This window comes from Heteronotia binoei, chromosome 7 (genome assembly GCF_032191835.1).
Source record: "Heteronotia binoei isolate CCM8104 ecotype False Entrance Well chromosome 7, APGP_CSIRO_Hbin_v1, whole genome shotgun sequence".
Taxonomy (NCBI): Eukaryota; Metazoa; Chordata; class Lepidosauria; order Squamata; family Gekkonidae; genus Heteronotia; species Heteronotia binoei.
This window is the reverse complement of record NC_083229.1, coordinates 26068646-26085085: the sequence shown is the minus strand read 5'-3', so window position 1 is coordinate 26085085 and position 16440 is coordinate 26068646. Positions and strand designations below refer to the sequence as shown.

Below are 16440 nucleotides of genomic sequence, written 5' to 3'. Positions count from 1 at the left end.
TCACAGGTTTGCAAGCATAATTTTGGTAAAAAAAGAAAGATCTAAACAGAAATATAAACCATAAAAGAGAATAAGACATCTTACTTACTTGGCCACATGCCATTTTCTTTCCACTAATAAGTGAACGTCCTCAATTCTCCGGTTATTAGCATAATGCAACCGCTTGGGGAGATGGTGCTTCAGATAGGGCTTAAAGTGCTGGTCTGGTCTCTTGCACTGAAACGAGAGGAGAGTAAGTGAGAAGGGGCCTTGTGGGGCATTGACAGGGGATTGTGCATGCCTTTGGAAAACCAAATGAAGAATTAGAATGAGTCCTTAGTCATTTCTAGGGGAGAAACTAAAGGAGGTGGGAGAAGGCATTAAACAAAGAAAAGGTCCTCATTTGTTTTGGCAGTGCAAATCCAAAATCTCTTCTTAAGAGTGCAGTTCTGGTCTCTAAAAAAGCAGTTCTGCCAGACAACAAGACCATTCTCTAAACTCCGGGATTGCTTCATAGAGACCACGCTTGTGATGCAAAACACCAGGGGGTTTTTGGGGGGGCAATACCACACAGGAGTGGAGTTCCACCTGGGCTGGCCTGGGCTCTGGCTGGCAAGCTGGGGAAGGCAACTTTAAATGCCCCTTGCCAATGGCTTCAGCCTTCCCCAGCAAGCCTGTTATGGCAGGCGTGTTGGGGAAGGCATGGGAGAGCTCCTGCTGGCCTTTTTCTACCCCGCCAAAAACCCCTGCACAACACCAATAATTAACTAAAATACGCAGCAAAAATGAATGAACTAACAACTAAGAGAATAAAAAATGAATGGGTCTTCAAAAGTTGAAGGTACAATCAACAACCACTCATACATACACACACACACCAATTATATCCTTTTTTCATCAGATCCATGCCACCAACTAGTAGCAGGAATTTTAACCTAAAGATGTTCAGGGTTAAGGATTGTACAGTTTCTTGTTTCCATAATACTTGGGGGATGGAATTCACCTAAAAGCCACTTTGATGTTCTCCTATCAGTCCTTGCATACTAAACAATGCTCCCAGCTAAACTAATCCAACCAAATAGAAGAAGAAGAGTTGGTTTTTATACTCTGCTCTTCATTACCTGAAGGAGTCTTGGAGCAGCTTACAATCACTTTCCCTTCCTCTCCCCGCAACAGACACCCTGTGAGGCAGGTGGGGCTGAAAGAGCTCTGAGAAAACTCACTGGTACAAGGTCACCTTCAGGCTTTTATGTGGAGAAGTGGGAAATTAAACCCAGTTCTCCAGATTAGAGTTCGCCACTGTCAACCACGACACCAAACTGGCTCTCTAATAGTTGTTTAACTTTGTCTTTGGTCTCATCCAGAAACTTACCAGGACAGGTATGCAGGAAATGGAATAGGGTTGCCAATCCCGAGGTGGGGGCAGGGGATCCTCTGGTTTGGACAGTATAGCATGCAGTGCCTCTCCTCAAAATACCCCCTAAGTTTCAAAATGATTGGACCAGGGGGTCCAATTCTGTGAACCCCAAAAGAAGGTGCCCCTATCCTTCATTATTTCCTATGGAAGGAAGGCATTTAAAAGGTGTGTGGTCCCTTTAAATGTGATGGTCAAAACTGGAGTTCAATTATGCTTGTCACACCCTTGCTCCTTGCTCCGCCTCCAATGTCTCCTGGCTCCACCCCCAAAGTCCCCAGATGTTTCTTGAATTGGACTTGGCAACCCTAAAATGGAATGGGATCCCTCCCACCTGCTCTCTACCACACAAAAAATGTCACAGATGAAGTGGGCAGCAAATACAGTGGCCAGTAGAAACGTGGGAATTAACTGCACAGAATGTACCCACACAAGACATTCACTTCACACATTTCTTTAAGTAAGGGGGAAGACTGTAGCTGCAGATTGCATTGCTGGCCTACAAATGTTTACAGAAGACCTGAGTTTGATGATATCTTGTACAACAATGTAAGCATGAACTACAAAAAACAAGCGTGTTCAATGTATTCAAGCACATTACACACATTACAGTTTCACACATTACACACATTACAATTTCAGATACATAGCAGCAGGGCTTTTTTTTTTTGTAGCAGGAACTCCTTTGCATCTTAGGCCACAAACCCCTGATGTAGCCAGTCCTCCTGGAGCTTCCAGTAGGCCCTGTACTAAGAGCCCTGTAAACTCTTGGAGGATTGGCTACATCAGGGGTGTGTGACCTAATATGCAAAGGAGTTCCTGATACAAAAAAAAACCCTGCATAGCAGCTATTCCAAAGCGCCATAAGGGATAAAATTGTATCCATAACCTATTCACAAAGAACTCTTCCAGTCCTTTCCTGAACTCAGGAGTTGGAGGCCATTCCATGTATAAAATATGCTGCATGAAATAACTTCTGATTGGGGACCCATCCACTGATCTTGAAGCCCAGCTCCATCTCAGATCTTTGCATTCTAAGCCCACACATTTATACACAGCTAGTCTAGATCCAGATACCATGACTTTGAATAGCCCTGGATAGACTAGACTAGCCTGACCTTGTCAGATCTCCAAAGCTAAGCAGGGCTGGCCCTGGTTTGTACTTGGATGAGAGACCTCCAAGGAAGTCCAGGTTTGCTACACAGAGGCAGGCAGTGGCAACCCACCTCTCAATGTCTCATGCCTTGAAAACACCATGAACGTTAATGCCATTGTGAATCTACCTGGGGCCATGTTCCAATTAAGTTATAAACTAGCAAGTAGAGTTTGTCAGCTCCAGGTCCTGGTGGGGATGCCCCCCCCCACAAACAGTGATGTTGTTGTGCAATATTCCAGGTGATGTCATCACACTGGGGACGTCACATGGTGACGCTCTGGTTTTTGGGCAAACGCTATGATTTTGAACAAAGTAGGAGTCAAGTTGCACCTTTAAGACCAACGAAGTTTTATTCAGAACATAAGCTTTTGAGTGCTCTAAGCACACTTCATCAGATGAGGAATCATGTACTGTGGGCTGAAATACATGTATTTCAGCCCACAGTGCATGATTCCTCGTCTGATGAAGTGTGCTTAGAGCACACGAAAGCTTACGTTCTGAATAAAACTTTGTTTGTCTTAAAGGTGAGACTTGACACCTACTTTGTTCTACTGCTTCAGACCAACGGCTGCCTACTTGGTTCTATCTATAACCGTTTTCCCACACAGCTTACCTCGGAGTGATGTCCCTCTTCACCGCGCAGCGTCTGCTCGGATTTCCCACCATCTGCTCCAGAGAAGCAGGAAGTGTCGGGGCTTCTGCATCGCAAATGTAAATCGCTAAAACCCAGTTTACGTTAGTGATGCAAAAGCCGCGGCTCTTCCTGCTTCTCCAGAGCAGATGGTGTGAAATCCGAGCAGACGCTGCGCGGTGAAGAGGGACGTCACTCCGAGGTAAGCTGTGTGGGAAAACGGTTGATGATTTTGAAGCCAAAAAACCCACAGCATTTTGTCCAAAAACCAGAGCATCACCTCCGACTTCACCACCAATGCAATGATATCACTGCTGGGTGATGTCATCATGTTGGGGACATTGCACCCAGCATCCCCCCCCTCCCAGAACACTCCCCATATTCCCCCAACCACTATAAAGTGGGGACCTGGCAACCCTATGAACAAGAGCTATCTAGTTTAGAGTTAAGACAGATGATCAACAGCCTCTTATGATTTATCAATGGGCTATACCTCTTCAAGATCACAGACAAGGCCTGTGTATTACTTCACATAAATAAAAAACATACTCCCTGCACATTCAAAACTAGTATCTAATGAGAAAGATCAAGCTAGAAACTTCCTGTTAATACATCAGTTTTATAAGTTCTACCTTGGTTTCAACTTCATTGTCTATTGCTTTAAATATTTTTAAAGGAAAAACAGCACCAAGAGGGGAGGCACCTGAGGGAGCATTCAGACATTTTATAGCCTGAAACAGCATAGTCCTGAAACAGATGTGTTATGTCAAGCATGGACCGATTCCGATGACTGCACAAACTTTTAGTTTCTAACTCTTCTATCCGACTAATGATCCATCACTAAGACTGTTTTTACGGCAGTGACTACTGACTGCATGGAATTATACCCTTGACTGCTATCTTCACTTTCCTCACAAATTATTCATTTTAAAAGGACAGATGGATGAAGAGTCAGTAGAAACCTGACTCAAAGATGCGCAAACTGATTCAAGTTCCCTTTTCCAAAGAGTCAAATTTCAAGTCTAAGCTTGTTATGGGGGATTTTTTGGGGGGGAGGGGTGTAATTGGAAACACAGGCTTATCAGCCAGATTTTTAAACAGAGCTCTGGGAAAATATTTACTCATAAGAACATTTTCCATTTCAAAAGAAAGGAAGAAATAAACCCAGTTCACAGAGTCAAGAAAGCCAGGCATACGTGATCCAGAAGAGTTATAAAATCTTCCACCAGCCACAAACAGTGGAAATCATGACAAGCCTTCTCCCTTACTCACTGTGACACCTATTTAGAGGGCTTTATATGATCTAATGAGCATCCTGCCTAAACCATAAGCCAGTAACAGTGATCAGAGAACCCATAATTAGTAGATGTGTGCTTAGAGATGCATGCTACTCAAGTACTTACTGTGAGATTGGTGACAACAACCTTTGGGTCATCTGTTACAGAGACAGGGAAAGAAGAAAGGAAATGTTCACAGAAAGCTCTACTATTTTTGTTGTTTTGTAGACCTCCTTCTATTACCTCTCCTACTACCTCACCTACTACTTCTCTGTATATCACACCCAGGGCTGGAGTTCTAGCAGAAGCTCCTTTGCATATTAGGCCACACACCCCGGATGTAGCCAATCTCCAAGAGTTTACAAAAAAAGAGCCTTGTAAACTCATGGAAGATTGGCTACATCAGGGGTGTGTGGCCTAATATGCAAAGGAGCTCCTGCTAGAATTCCACCCCTGATCACACCTAATCCAATCACATCTGCTATTGTCATTTGTCTACTAGTGTCATCTGTCATCTAAAATAACTCTAACTTTCCAATTATAGGACAGATTTAGGGTCGCCAGCCTCCACGGGATGAATGGGGGCCTGGAGATCTCTGCCCGATCTCCATCGGGCAAAAATGAGCTCCCCTGGAGAAAATGGCTGCTTTGAAAGATGGACTCTGTCACTGTACCATGATGAGGCTCCTTCCCTTTCCAAACACCACCCTTTCCTGGATCCACCCCCAAAGCCTCCAGCTATTTTCCAACACAGACCTAGCAACCCTAGGACAGATGGACTCACATTCTAGCTGAAGAAGATGACTGCAGATTTATACCCCGCCCTTCTCTCTGAATCAGAGACTCAGAGCGGCTCACAATCTCCTTTACCTTCCTCTCCCACAACAGACACCCTGTGAGGTGGGTGGGGCTGGAGAGGGCTCTCACAGCAGCTGCCCTTTCAAGGACAACCTCTGCCAGAGCTATGGCTGACCCGAGGCCATTCCAAGCAGGTGCAAGTGGCAGAGTGGGGAATCAAATTAAGAGTCCACACACTTAAACACTGCACCAAACTGGCTCTCTTCAGGCTGTATCTGAAGAAGTGAGCAGTGACTCATGAAAGTTCATATCCTACCACAAATTTTGTTAGTCTTTAATCAATTGAATCAAAAATTGTTAGATTCAAATTTTGTTGAATCAACAGGCTACTGGATTCTTGTGTTTCTTTGTCCCACCTTTCCATCAAGCAACCCAGGATGACACGCCAGTTGTCCTCTCTTCTATTTTATCCTTACAATCACAGCCCCAAGAGGAAGATTAGGCTGAGCAAAAAATACCTGGCCCAAAATCATACAAAGAGTTTCATGGCTATCAACCTGGGGTTGGGAAATTCCTGGAGATTTTGGAGGTGGAGCCTGTGGAAGGAGGGGTTCAGGGAGCGGAGGGAGCTCACCAGGGTATAATGCCCTAGAGAGTTCACCTTCTGAAGCACCCATCTTCACTAGGTGAACTGATCTCTGTTGCCTGGATATCTGTTGTAATTCCAGGAGATCTCCAAGCCCAAGTTGGCAAACCTACAGAGAGAGGACTTGAATCCTGGCCTCCCCCAGTCCCAGTCTAACTACTTTATTCCATGCTGCCTCTAACAAGAGGGATTACAATGCTTTCTAAATGCTTCTGTTCTAGATGGGACAGTGATATTATTTTTAGCCCTTTAAAACTGCATACATTAGGATCTATGATGATCATCCTATATGTCATTTCTCTAGGCCAGGAGTGTCAAACATGCGGTCCGGGGACCGAATCAGGCCCCTAGAGGGCTCCTATCAGGCCCCCAAACAACTGGCTATCATCTGCTTCATTCTCCATATATATTGCTTCCTTCATAACAGTCTGCTTTGCAAGGCTTGTTCAATTGCACAGGAGCTACAGAGCAAAACCTCTATTTTCTCCATTGGCTAGGGTTGTCAAGTCCAATTCAAGAAATATCTGGGGACTTTGGGGGTGGAGCAAGGAGACATTGGGGCGGAGCCAGGAGCAAGGGTGTGACAAGCATAGTTGAACTCCAAGGGAGTTCTGGCCATCACATTTAAAGGGACAGCACACCTTTTTAAATGCCTTCCTTCCATAGGAAATAATGAAGGATAGGGGCACCTTCTTCTGGGGCTCATAGTATTGGACCCCCTTCTCCAATCGTTTTGAAACTTGGGGGATATTTTGTGGAGAGGCACTAGATTCTATACTGAAAATTTGGTGCCTCTACCTCAAAAACAACGCCCCCAGAGCCCCCGATACCTCCAGATCAAGTCCCCATTATACCCTATGAGAATCAATCTCCACACAGGGAATAATGAAGTGCCCAGCAGACATTTCCTCTCCCCCGCTCCGTTTCTGGTGACTCTGAAGTGAGGGATTGGAGTCTCTATTCATGAGTTGCTGCCAACTTCTTCAAAGTAACACAGACACACCATCCCAAGAAGAAGCCTTTCCAATCGGAGACTGAAGCCTCCCGAGGTGGAAAGTCACATGGTGGCTGTAGGGGCGGGGCTTCCCCCCCGCCAGCCAGCTGACTGGGGGTGGGAAGGTGCCTGGGAAAGCGGAAGAACCCCCACTGGAACCTGGGGATTGGCTGAGACTCTTCCCTTGGAGAAAAAGGGAGGAGGCAGAGCTCGTTTTTCAAGGCTCTCTCAATCACAAGCAGAGCTACTGAGCCAAGCTCTCCTTCTATTGGCTGAGGCTCCCCCTCCCCACAGTCCCCTGGGGTAGGAAGGAAAGAGCCAGAGCTTCTTTTGCCCTGTTCCCTGGATCCCATGAGAAAAATACGAAGAAAGCACCTTTACAACCAACAAGTGCTAATGTTGTAAGCATGTTTTAAGTTTTTTTAAAAATATTTAATTGTGTTTGTCTTTGTCTTTTATAAAGTTTACGTATATCTTTGCTACCTAATCTTAAATAGGTACACCCCAAATAGGTACACACATGGTCTCATTCATGTCAGATCCGGCCCTCATGAGTCTGACACCCCTGCTTCTAGACAGCAGCACTATCCCAAGCCCCCTTCTAAGAGGAAAAACCTATAAGTACTCCTTCAGAGGAGGGTGCTCTTTTCTTCTCACTCTCGGCAGTAATGTTGGGAAGCACCCCAAGGTATAACGAAGGTGTTCGAAATCAACTTACATCTGACGTTACTGTTAGCTCTGGCACGAATGCGCCCTAAAGTTCCAGGTACCAAATATATGTCATCCACGTTAAGATGAAAATTGCTCAAATACTCTGTTCTTTCACAAGTGGCATCTTCCATGCCTGCAGCAAAAAACATTTATCAAAAATGAAGCAAAGTTGTTTTCAAAAGAAGCAAGGTGTGCAATTTTCTGTTAGCAGGGAAATAGTTGCAAACAAACAAAAGCTTTAATTTAGACAGTTCAAAAGCTTCCCAAAGATTTTAGAAGCAAGCAAGTGCAGCCCAGTTTCCTTCAACCTTATTTCTTTCCACTGAGTCCTTTGGGGGACAGCAATTTATGAACTTAATCAATCAATCAACTAAAATTATAATCTCCATTTATTATTTTATAAAATGAAGCAAGAAAAGTCAATAATTGCTGTGGGCTTGCATTGAGGGTTCCAGGGGTTTTTTTGTAGCAGGAGCTCCTTTGCATATTAGGCCACATCCCTCTGATGTAGCCAATCCTCAAAGAGCTTATAAGGCTCTTAAGTACAGGGCCTACTGTAAGCTCCAGGAGGATTGGCTACATCAGGGGTGTGTGGGCTAATATGCCAAGGAGCTCCTGCTACAAAAAAAGTTCTGGAGGGTTCCATCCCTCAGCATTCCTGGGCAAGGTTCAAATGTCAGCTATGGCTTATTTAAACCAGATTGTTGCACATGCACTGCTTAGAGAAGTAGAAACATATACAGACAACAGTTTCTTAGTAAAACCCGCTTCCACTATACCAAAATCTTAACATCTGAACTAAAGCATTGTTTCATTTAATTACCGTGGTCACCCACGAAGATAATGTTGACACATCGATGTAGGTTCAGCTGCTTCAGTCCATCCATTAGCTGGCCCAGGATCTTGTCGATGTCTCTTAATGGATGTGACATCTATAGAGGCACATATTTTAACGCAGTGAAAATTAGTTATCCATGCAGTTTCTACATCTTAGGGCTAACTAAAGGTTTGAAGGGAAAAAGCATAGGAAGGGAGGAAGCATGAACAGGATTGGAGGTGCAGCTTTGGAAAGGAGCTTAGTACTTTCCCTCATTCTATTTCCCACTTGGGGTGGAACAATTTGCATATGTAGTTTTTCTACCACAGTGGAAATATATAACATTTTAACCTGATGTTTCCTTCAATGATAGGGCTGCCATATTTTGAAAAGCAGGGCTTTTGGGAAGAAAAAGCCCAGCAGGAATTCATTTGCATATTAGGCCACACACCCTGACATCACCATTGTTTCACACAGGGCTTCTTTGCAGAAAAAGCCAACCAGAACTCATTTGCTTATTAGGCCACTCCCCCTGGCACCAAGCCAGCCAGAACTGCATTACTGTGTGTTCCTGCAAAAAAAGGCCTTTTGAAAAGTAAAAAAGAGAACATATTTCCTGACTGACTATTTCAAACAAGTGATCACTGTGACAAATCTCATTTTAAAACACCCCTACTATTTAAGCTGCGATAACTGCTACTAACTAGGAAAATTCCTAACCTTCCAACCCAAGAGAGGACATTTTCATCAATTTTTTTAAAGAGCCCAAAAGAAGATGGACACCCCAAAAGAGGACATCTGCTAAAGCAGGGGTGGGGAACCTCTGTCCCGAGGGCCGTATACGGCCCTCGAGGTCTCTTGGTGTGACCCTCGGGGATCGCTGGGCCTAACTGAGCCGTGTGGCAGCCTCCCTGAGGCCTGGCTGGCCAGCGAGGATTGTGGGGCCCAGCCGTGCTGTGCAGCAGCCTCTTCAGGGCCAGGCAGTGATCACAGGACCCAGATGTACTGAGCGGCAGCCTCCCTGGGGCCTGGCTGGCCAACCAGAATTGCTGCAAAGCCTGGAAAAGTTACTGTCACAGTTCAGTTTGCACTTAATTATCCCAGATGGTGTGGCCTAATATGCTAATGAGTGTGTGACCTAATATGCTAATATTAGGGGACGTGGTCTAATATGCTACTGAGTTCCTGCTGGGATTTGAACAGGCACCACCTCCTACTTGATCCTTTTAACTAGGAATACCAGGGACTGAACAAAGCAGATGCTCTTCCGCTGAATCATGTCTCTTCTCCCTACATGAAAATGTAGCTTGCAGCTTGGGGTTAAAACAGGGGAAACTTTCCTTTCTGAGTGCTGCAGCCCCGGCCTGACCCTCTGGCTCTATCACAATAGCAGCACAGCAACAATGTCTTGCTCCTTCTGAAAAGCAAAATGCAAACGTCTATGAAAGCCCTATGCCAAAAGGTCTTCTGTTTATGTAGAGACCTCATGAGTCAGGCCAGAAGGACCACGCTTGTTCATCTCCAGCAATGAGTTCAGTCAATTTAGGCAGTTCAGTTAACTTTACCTTACTAAATTAAAAAGTGGACAGCAGGGTGAGGGAAGAACATGTTTCTCCGGTGAGTAGGACATCTAACCTAGCCCTTCTATGCTCATTATCAGAACATAGCCAAATTAAGATAACTTGAAATAATAATTCAGATTAGGGTTGCCAAGACAACCCAACAGAGGACTTACCAGGACGTCACTTCCGGGTGACATAGGCATGCAGGGACTTTGGGGGTGAAACTCTAGTTTTTGGGCAAAACTCTATGGTTTGAAGCTATTTCTACCATAGAGTTTTGTCCAAAAAACAGAGTTTCAACCCTCCAATGTCACTGAAGTGCCTATGTCACTTCTGGTTGGTGTAGGCACATCACATTTTTGGATTCTTGTCTGTAGAGGGGGGCAGTGAGGAGTACCCAGCAGCCATTTCCCCCCACTTTCTGATAGCCCTGAAATGGGGATAGGGGATCCAAGCTGGGGGATCCTCCACCCCCAACTGGGGATTGGCAACCCTAATTCACATTCACAACATAGTGTTAAATAGCTGATCTCACAGTATGAAGATGGACGTATGGGTACCCAAAATCAGCTTATACGTTAGAATGAAGAAACTGTTTTGGAGAACATTAAAGACAAGTGGATTGTATTAAACAAGACTTCTGAAGTTTAAATAAGGTTATGATAAGTAAGACCATTAGCCTGTTTAATCATTCCTCCAGCTAAACAAAATAAGAAATTGCTGACAGCCCTACTTTAATAGAAGATGAGAGAGATATAAGCAATTTAAATCTATGACACTGAACTAACCATCACAAAGATCCAGTTTGGAAATCTTTTGGCCAGAGCTTATATCTGTACTCACATGCTAGAACTCATTATCTACTAATCCTGAAAAGACTAGGACCGTACAACGTACAAATTACCCAGTCTTTGCCTAACAAGTACATTTCCAATAAACATAAAATATCATCTATTTAGGAATGAAAAGTCATTCAATGGGCAAATGCTTCCTATCAATTATTGTATTTGCCTACCTAGTAGTAAACTGTTATGTAGAAACTATTCCCTCTCCCACCAACTTTCAATGCACAAGACTGAAGCCTGGAGTCTGAACATGGAGTACTCATGAATTTCAAATGAGTGGTTTGGGGCTGTTTTGCTTTGTGTGTGTGTGTGTGTGTGTGGAAGTATTAGATTCACTTTGGGGGAAAGTGCCATATTTTCTGTTGCTATGAAAAGTCATATTCAGTTACATCATATGTCCAAATTCACTAGTGTATCTGAACAGACATTTCTGATACTGCGGGAAAGAAAATACTGAGACACAAACATCAAATCAGTCTATTTCTGAAGGGCCCCCCCAGGCAATCTTGGCCAAGCTTTAACACCCTCTATTAAATTATTCTACCCTTTTCCCTGCCAGTTCTTAAGCTTACATCACAGTCCTCACATTTGAATGAAGACATCTTATGGATGTGCTACGCCCCCAAAACTATGTTCCTGCACAGCAACCTGTAAAATCTGGAGCATGCAATTGCTTGAATAAACAGCTTCCTGGTGTAAACCATTCATAAATATTACTTGCTGGTTTTCAGTGCCTTAAAATTTTCATAACATCCCAAGGAAGACTTTGGTTTTCCAAAACAGCCGCTGCCATTATTATAAAGCTGTTGGCCATGAAATCAAAGACTTGCAAAAAAGACCAATACTTGCAAAAATAGCTCTGAATTTAATGTTCCAGAAAGGAAATTCATAACATAGCACAAAGATGTTCTTAGTAAGTAAATGACCCAGTTCTTTTTCAGACACTTCTAGATATTACAAAAAAGTATATTCCACATGGGAAAATGCCTGATTCTAGAGATTACATTTTGACAAAAAAAAATACAGCATGATATTAAGATTTTGAAGGCCGATCAATACGTTTTCCACCTGTTGATGATAAACACAAGAAGGACTTTTGCTGTAGCATTCAATGCCCTTACTGTGATAATTTTTTTAAGACGGATATTGCTAGAACAAATGAATACGGAGGTAGCACAACTCCCCAAAAAAGAATCTCAGGCTGTCCTAGTTGCTAAACTTGTAGCAGTCTATGGACATAATTTGCAAAATGGCTACATTAGAAGCTTCGCTTTGGGATTCTCTTCTTCAGAATTGCAAAAACGGCTTGAAACGTGACAGTTATGGAAACTTACTTTGTTCCGACGGGATTCCGCTGCGTAGTGTTCTGCCCTGTGCACTTTTCTTCTTTTCTTTGAAGGATCAACACGTCTTTTCTGCCTTTTCCTAGGAGTGATCTTTCTCTTCGGTCTTTTAGACGGAGCAGTAAGAGAGGAGCCATAATTACTCTCCTGTACTGGCGGAGAGAGATGCCTGGACTCAGAAAAGGCTTGATTTAGCCAACATCAGATAGGTCAACTGGCTGTGTCAGCAGATCAAGGAATCTTTAAACCGAGTCTTGGTTAACTCCAGGGGGAAGGGGGTGTTTTCCAACGGCTATTAACAGCGAAAGTAAGGTGGTGGATATTTGTAAGAATAGTACTAGAGAACCTAAGAAAACGCTCTCAAGATGATAAGATCAATGTTCAACTATAAAGCATTAAACTTGGCTTTTGAGTTGTTTTTAGAGGGGCATTCAACAAACAGTGGAACGGGATCCAGTGTTTTTCTTCCACTAGATGAGGAATTTCTGGCAGAAGGAGGAAGGCTCCTTCTGCTGCATGAAGTGCTCTTTCCTCTCTCCAATAGAACATTCTTCTCTTTGGGAAGGGAACCATTGAATAAAATGAATTATACATACAACTTCAGAAATAAAAGAAGATGGTAGCTCACAATTCCGATATGTTTATTGCAAAAACTTTCACGAGGTCGAGAAGCTGTTAAACATTTCATTGCCAGGTAGCCAGCTACATGCCAGTCCCGTGTAGCAAGAGGCGTACCATAACAACAAAAAGTTCATATGGGACACAGTTATTTCCATCCAGCGATCTTGGGAGAAGATAGACTACCCCATTCGCATGTTAGTCTTTAACGCAAAACGTATTTTCAAAGGAGAGGGAATCCCACTATTGCTATCTGCAGCATATGGACTTCAGCCTTCATCTCCTGTTGCTACGAACATCTGCAATTACTTTTAATGTTCAAAGTCACTGTGGCATCTGAGTGGGGGACCAAATGCTTCAATTGTCCATTTGACCAAGTGTTGGGGAAACAATTTTTGAAGAAGAGCCGCGCAGCCAAGCAGAGTACAAAGGGCTGGATAACACTTCAAACTGATCTAAAAAGCAGCCAAGTTTCATGCAACTCCGATTGACTATTCCAATGAGAGCTCTTGGCCTCTTTTTTAGGATCATTCTCAGAAGAGAGCAAGCTGATGCATACAGGAAGATAGCGCAGCATAACTCAGAACGGGGAAGAAAAGGAAGCAGAGTAAAGGGGGCAAAGACCCCATGGTGATTTATAATGCCATTTGTTTCTATCCGGCTAGCCATTCTCTGTCTTTGTTGTTCAGTCGCAGGGCTGCTGCGTTCTTGTAAGGAAAGACAGCGTTACCATCTGCCATGCTGTTTCATTGCTTCCTAGGCAAGCGGCTGGAAGGGAAATGCTAATCCAATTCCGTTTGTCTCTCTCCAAAAAGCAGCTTCAGGGTTTTCTTTTCAGAAGAAGAAGAAGAAGAAGAAAGGAGAGTTCAAGCTTCGTGCAGTCTTGACGAGCGCAGCAGCAGGGGATGGGGGGAAAAGGATTGTCGCAGTTTACTCACTCTTTCCAACAGAAGCATAGCCAGAGCTGGAACTGTCCCGCCAAGTGGTTCTAATAATCAGAATCACCATCCCAGGGCAGCATGTTAGAGGAGAGGCAAGAAGAGTCCTTAAGCGCATGACTCTGTTGTCCGACTCATAGCTTGTACGGTAGGCTGAGCTTTTCGTTACAGACATTCACAAAGTTATAGTTTCTCTTTCAAAAGAAGTTAGAGCAAGGGAGAAAGCCAAGTCTTTATCAACCAGCCAAATTTCAGCTTCACTTTGAAAGAACAAGAACAGTTAAGAGAAGGAAAGAAGGATGCTGTTGACCTCTTGATTTGCAGAAATGTGAAATCACAGAATTGCTCAGTTGGAAGTCCACCTTCAAGGGCAGCCTCCTAGACCAGGAGAGAACGCTGATGAAAAAAGCAAGCACTTGTTCTAAGGGTGCTTCCAAAACTTGGGGTTTTTCAAGTAATGGTCACATTTATTACACATAGCACCTGCAAGTCATATGGGGCCTACATCAGTCTCCATAATAATAATACTTTTGTGTTGTTAAGCCACAGCCAACTCATGGTGACCCCGTGACCATAAATAGAGGTTTTGGTCATTGCTATCCTCTGCATAGCAATGCCGGACTTCCTTTGTGGCATCCCATTCAAGTACTCAAGACCTTTTTTTGCAGAAAAAAGCCCAACAGGGACTCATTTGCATATTAGGCCACACCCCCTGGCATCACCATTGTTCCACACAGAGCTTTTTGTAGGAAAAGTCCTGCAAGAGCTCATCTGCATATTAAGCCACACACCCTGATGCCAAGCCAGCTGGAGATGCTTTCCTGTGCATTCCTGTTCAAAAATTATAATGGCAATCTCTCTCCCTCCAAGCTCTTCCATCTCAGTGTCTTAAGATACCAGCACAAGCAAATCCGCACATGCTTTCTAATGACCCCAGCTCAGCCACAGTTATTTGGATTTTTTTTCAAGTCCAGGAAAACCAGAACGCTCCTGTTTCCATCTCAATAACAATCTTGCCAACTATGAACGCCAACCATGAACCTGCATCCAACTTTCACACACAACCATACAGACCTAAGCAGGGCTTTTTTGTAGCAGGAACTCCTTTGCATATTAGGCCACACACTCCTGATGTAGCCAATCCTCCTGGAGCTTACAGGGCTCTTAGTACAGGGCCTACTGTAAGTTCCAGGAGGATTGGCTACATCAAGGAGGTGTGGCCTAATATGCAAAGAAGTGCTACAAAAAAAGCCCTTCGCCTAAGTACCGTGGCATTACGCTGGACAGGGTCTTGAGCTATAAACACCATTTTACCAATGTAGCAGCGAAAATACACACACGAAATAACATCCTCCAGTAATCAATGTGGTACCACTTGGGGTGAGTCTGGAACAACGCTTAGATGCTCAGCTTTGGGGTGGGTGTACAGTATTGCGCTTCAGTGTGGCTCAAACTTGATGTTCCACTTAATACAGTGAGAACCATCAGCAGATGCATTAAGCCCACTCTGACCTATTGACTTCCTACATTGTTCCACTTTGCTCCCTCACATCCCCAAAGACAAGATGCTCTTCTTTGTGAGTATAGGAAGATAACTGAAAACAGAGAACTGCCCATTCACAAAGACATGGCTGGTGCGGGTCTATCCAGACTAAGGTCTCAAAAACACCCAGCAATAAGATCTGCATATATCCTGCAATCACAGAATTTCAATCTAAGGAACGAATGGTCACGAACATGGATGCAAATCAGTCCCACTCGATATCCATGACCTGATAAACACCAACGAGAAGTCTACAGGATTTGATTTGTCACATAGAAGATGGCTAATAGAATTTGAACAGGCTTTAGCAGGTTCTCAGACCTGTTGTTTAAATGGGGCAAAATAGCAGGACCCAAATGAGTTGGCAGCCCGGCAGACTATTTTCCATCTGTCACAGGAATGTGAGCCGCATGTTTTCCAAGGTGATATGAGAGAGTTTTTTGAACTTTCCCCAGCTGCGATTGAGTGGATTGAAAATGTAGATAGTAATATTTAGTGGGATTGTTCAATCTGTCTATATACCCGTTGTACCAACTTGGTTATCTAGGTTACATTATGATATGCTTCCTGTGTGTAATTCTGCCATATGGTAAATAAAATTTAAAAAATGCTCCAGTTTAACATTTCAGAAATAGGATTTGTTTATGGAGCTTGGGTTTTAGTACCAAGGTAGAAATATACAGGAGGTTAGCTGGAGTCAATAATGGCTGCAGTGTTAATAAACACACAGTGCAAAGGAGTTTCATATTCTAGGAACACAGGGAACCGTAGACATTACATCATCGTCGTCATCATAACAACAATACTGCAACAAACTAAATATATAGCAAAAGAGAAAATTTATAAACAGTGAATTATAATAAGTAAACTGTAACCTCTTTGAGTCATATTCTCCCAGAGGTGACCTTCTTTTGGTTGCAACCTTCCTATTAACAACCTTTCTCGACCCTCTTTTTGAGTGTATTCTCCTGAGCTTCCTTATTTATTACTAAATAGCCTGACTGACTGCTTTTACTACAAAACATTCAAAGTGGTTTACCTGAGACTGACTTTTCAATCAATATCGAAAATTCATAAAACACCCAAAAAGTTTCCATAACTTACATTTAAAAGCCTCTGTTTTAGAGAAATAACTAAAAGGCCAATACTAACAGGCCTGGAGGGAAAA

General features: G+C 43.5%; 1 protein-coding gene across 4 annotated transcripts in view; it reads right to left on the bottom strand.

Moving 5' to 3' along the window:
- The window catches only part of ENPP2 (ectonucleotide pyrophosphatase/phosphodiesterase 2), a 107697-nt gene that overhangs the window by 32847 nt on the left and 58410 nt on the right, over window positions 1-16440 (bottom strand). For 2 of the 4 annotated variants that reach the window (XM_060243271.1, XM_060243272.1), the window contains exons 12-16: window positions 12165-12320; window positions 8430-8538; window positions 7614-7739; window positions 4584-4615; window positions 89-216 (exon numbers count right to left, since the gene is read on the bottom strand). In XM_060243271.1, coding sequence (XP_060099254.1) covers window positions 89-216; window positions 4584-4615; window positions 7614-7739; window positions 8430-8538; window positions 12165-12320 — 551 coding nt within the window. The remainder of the gene's footprint in view (window positions 1-88; window positions 217-4583; window positions 4616-7613; window positions 7740-8429; window positions 8539-12164; window positions 12321-16440) is intronic. The other 2 variants (XM_060243273.1, XM_060243274.1) reach the window with 1 other exon arrangement.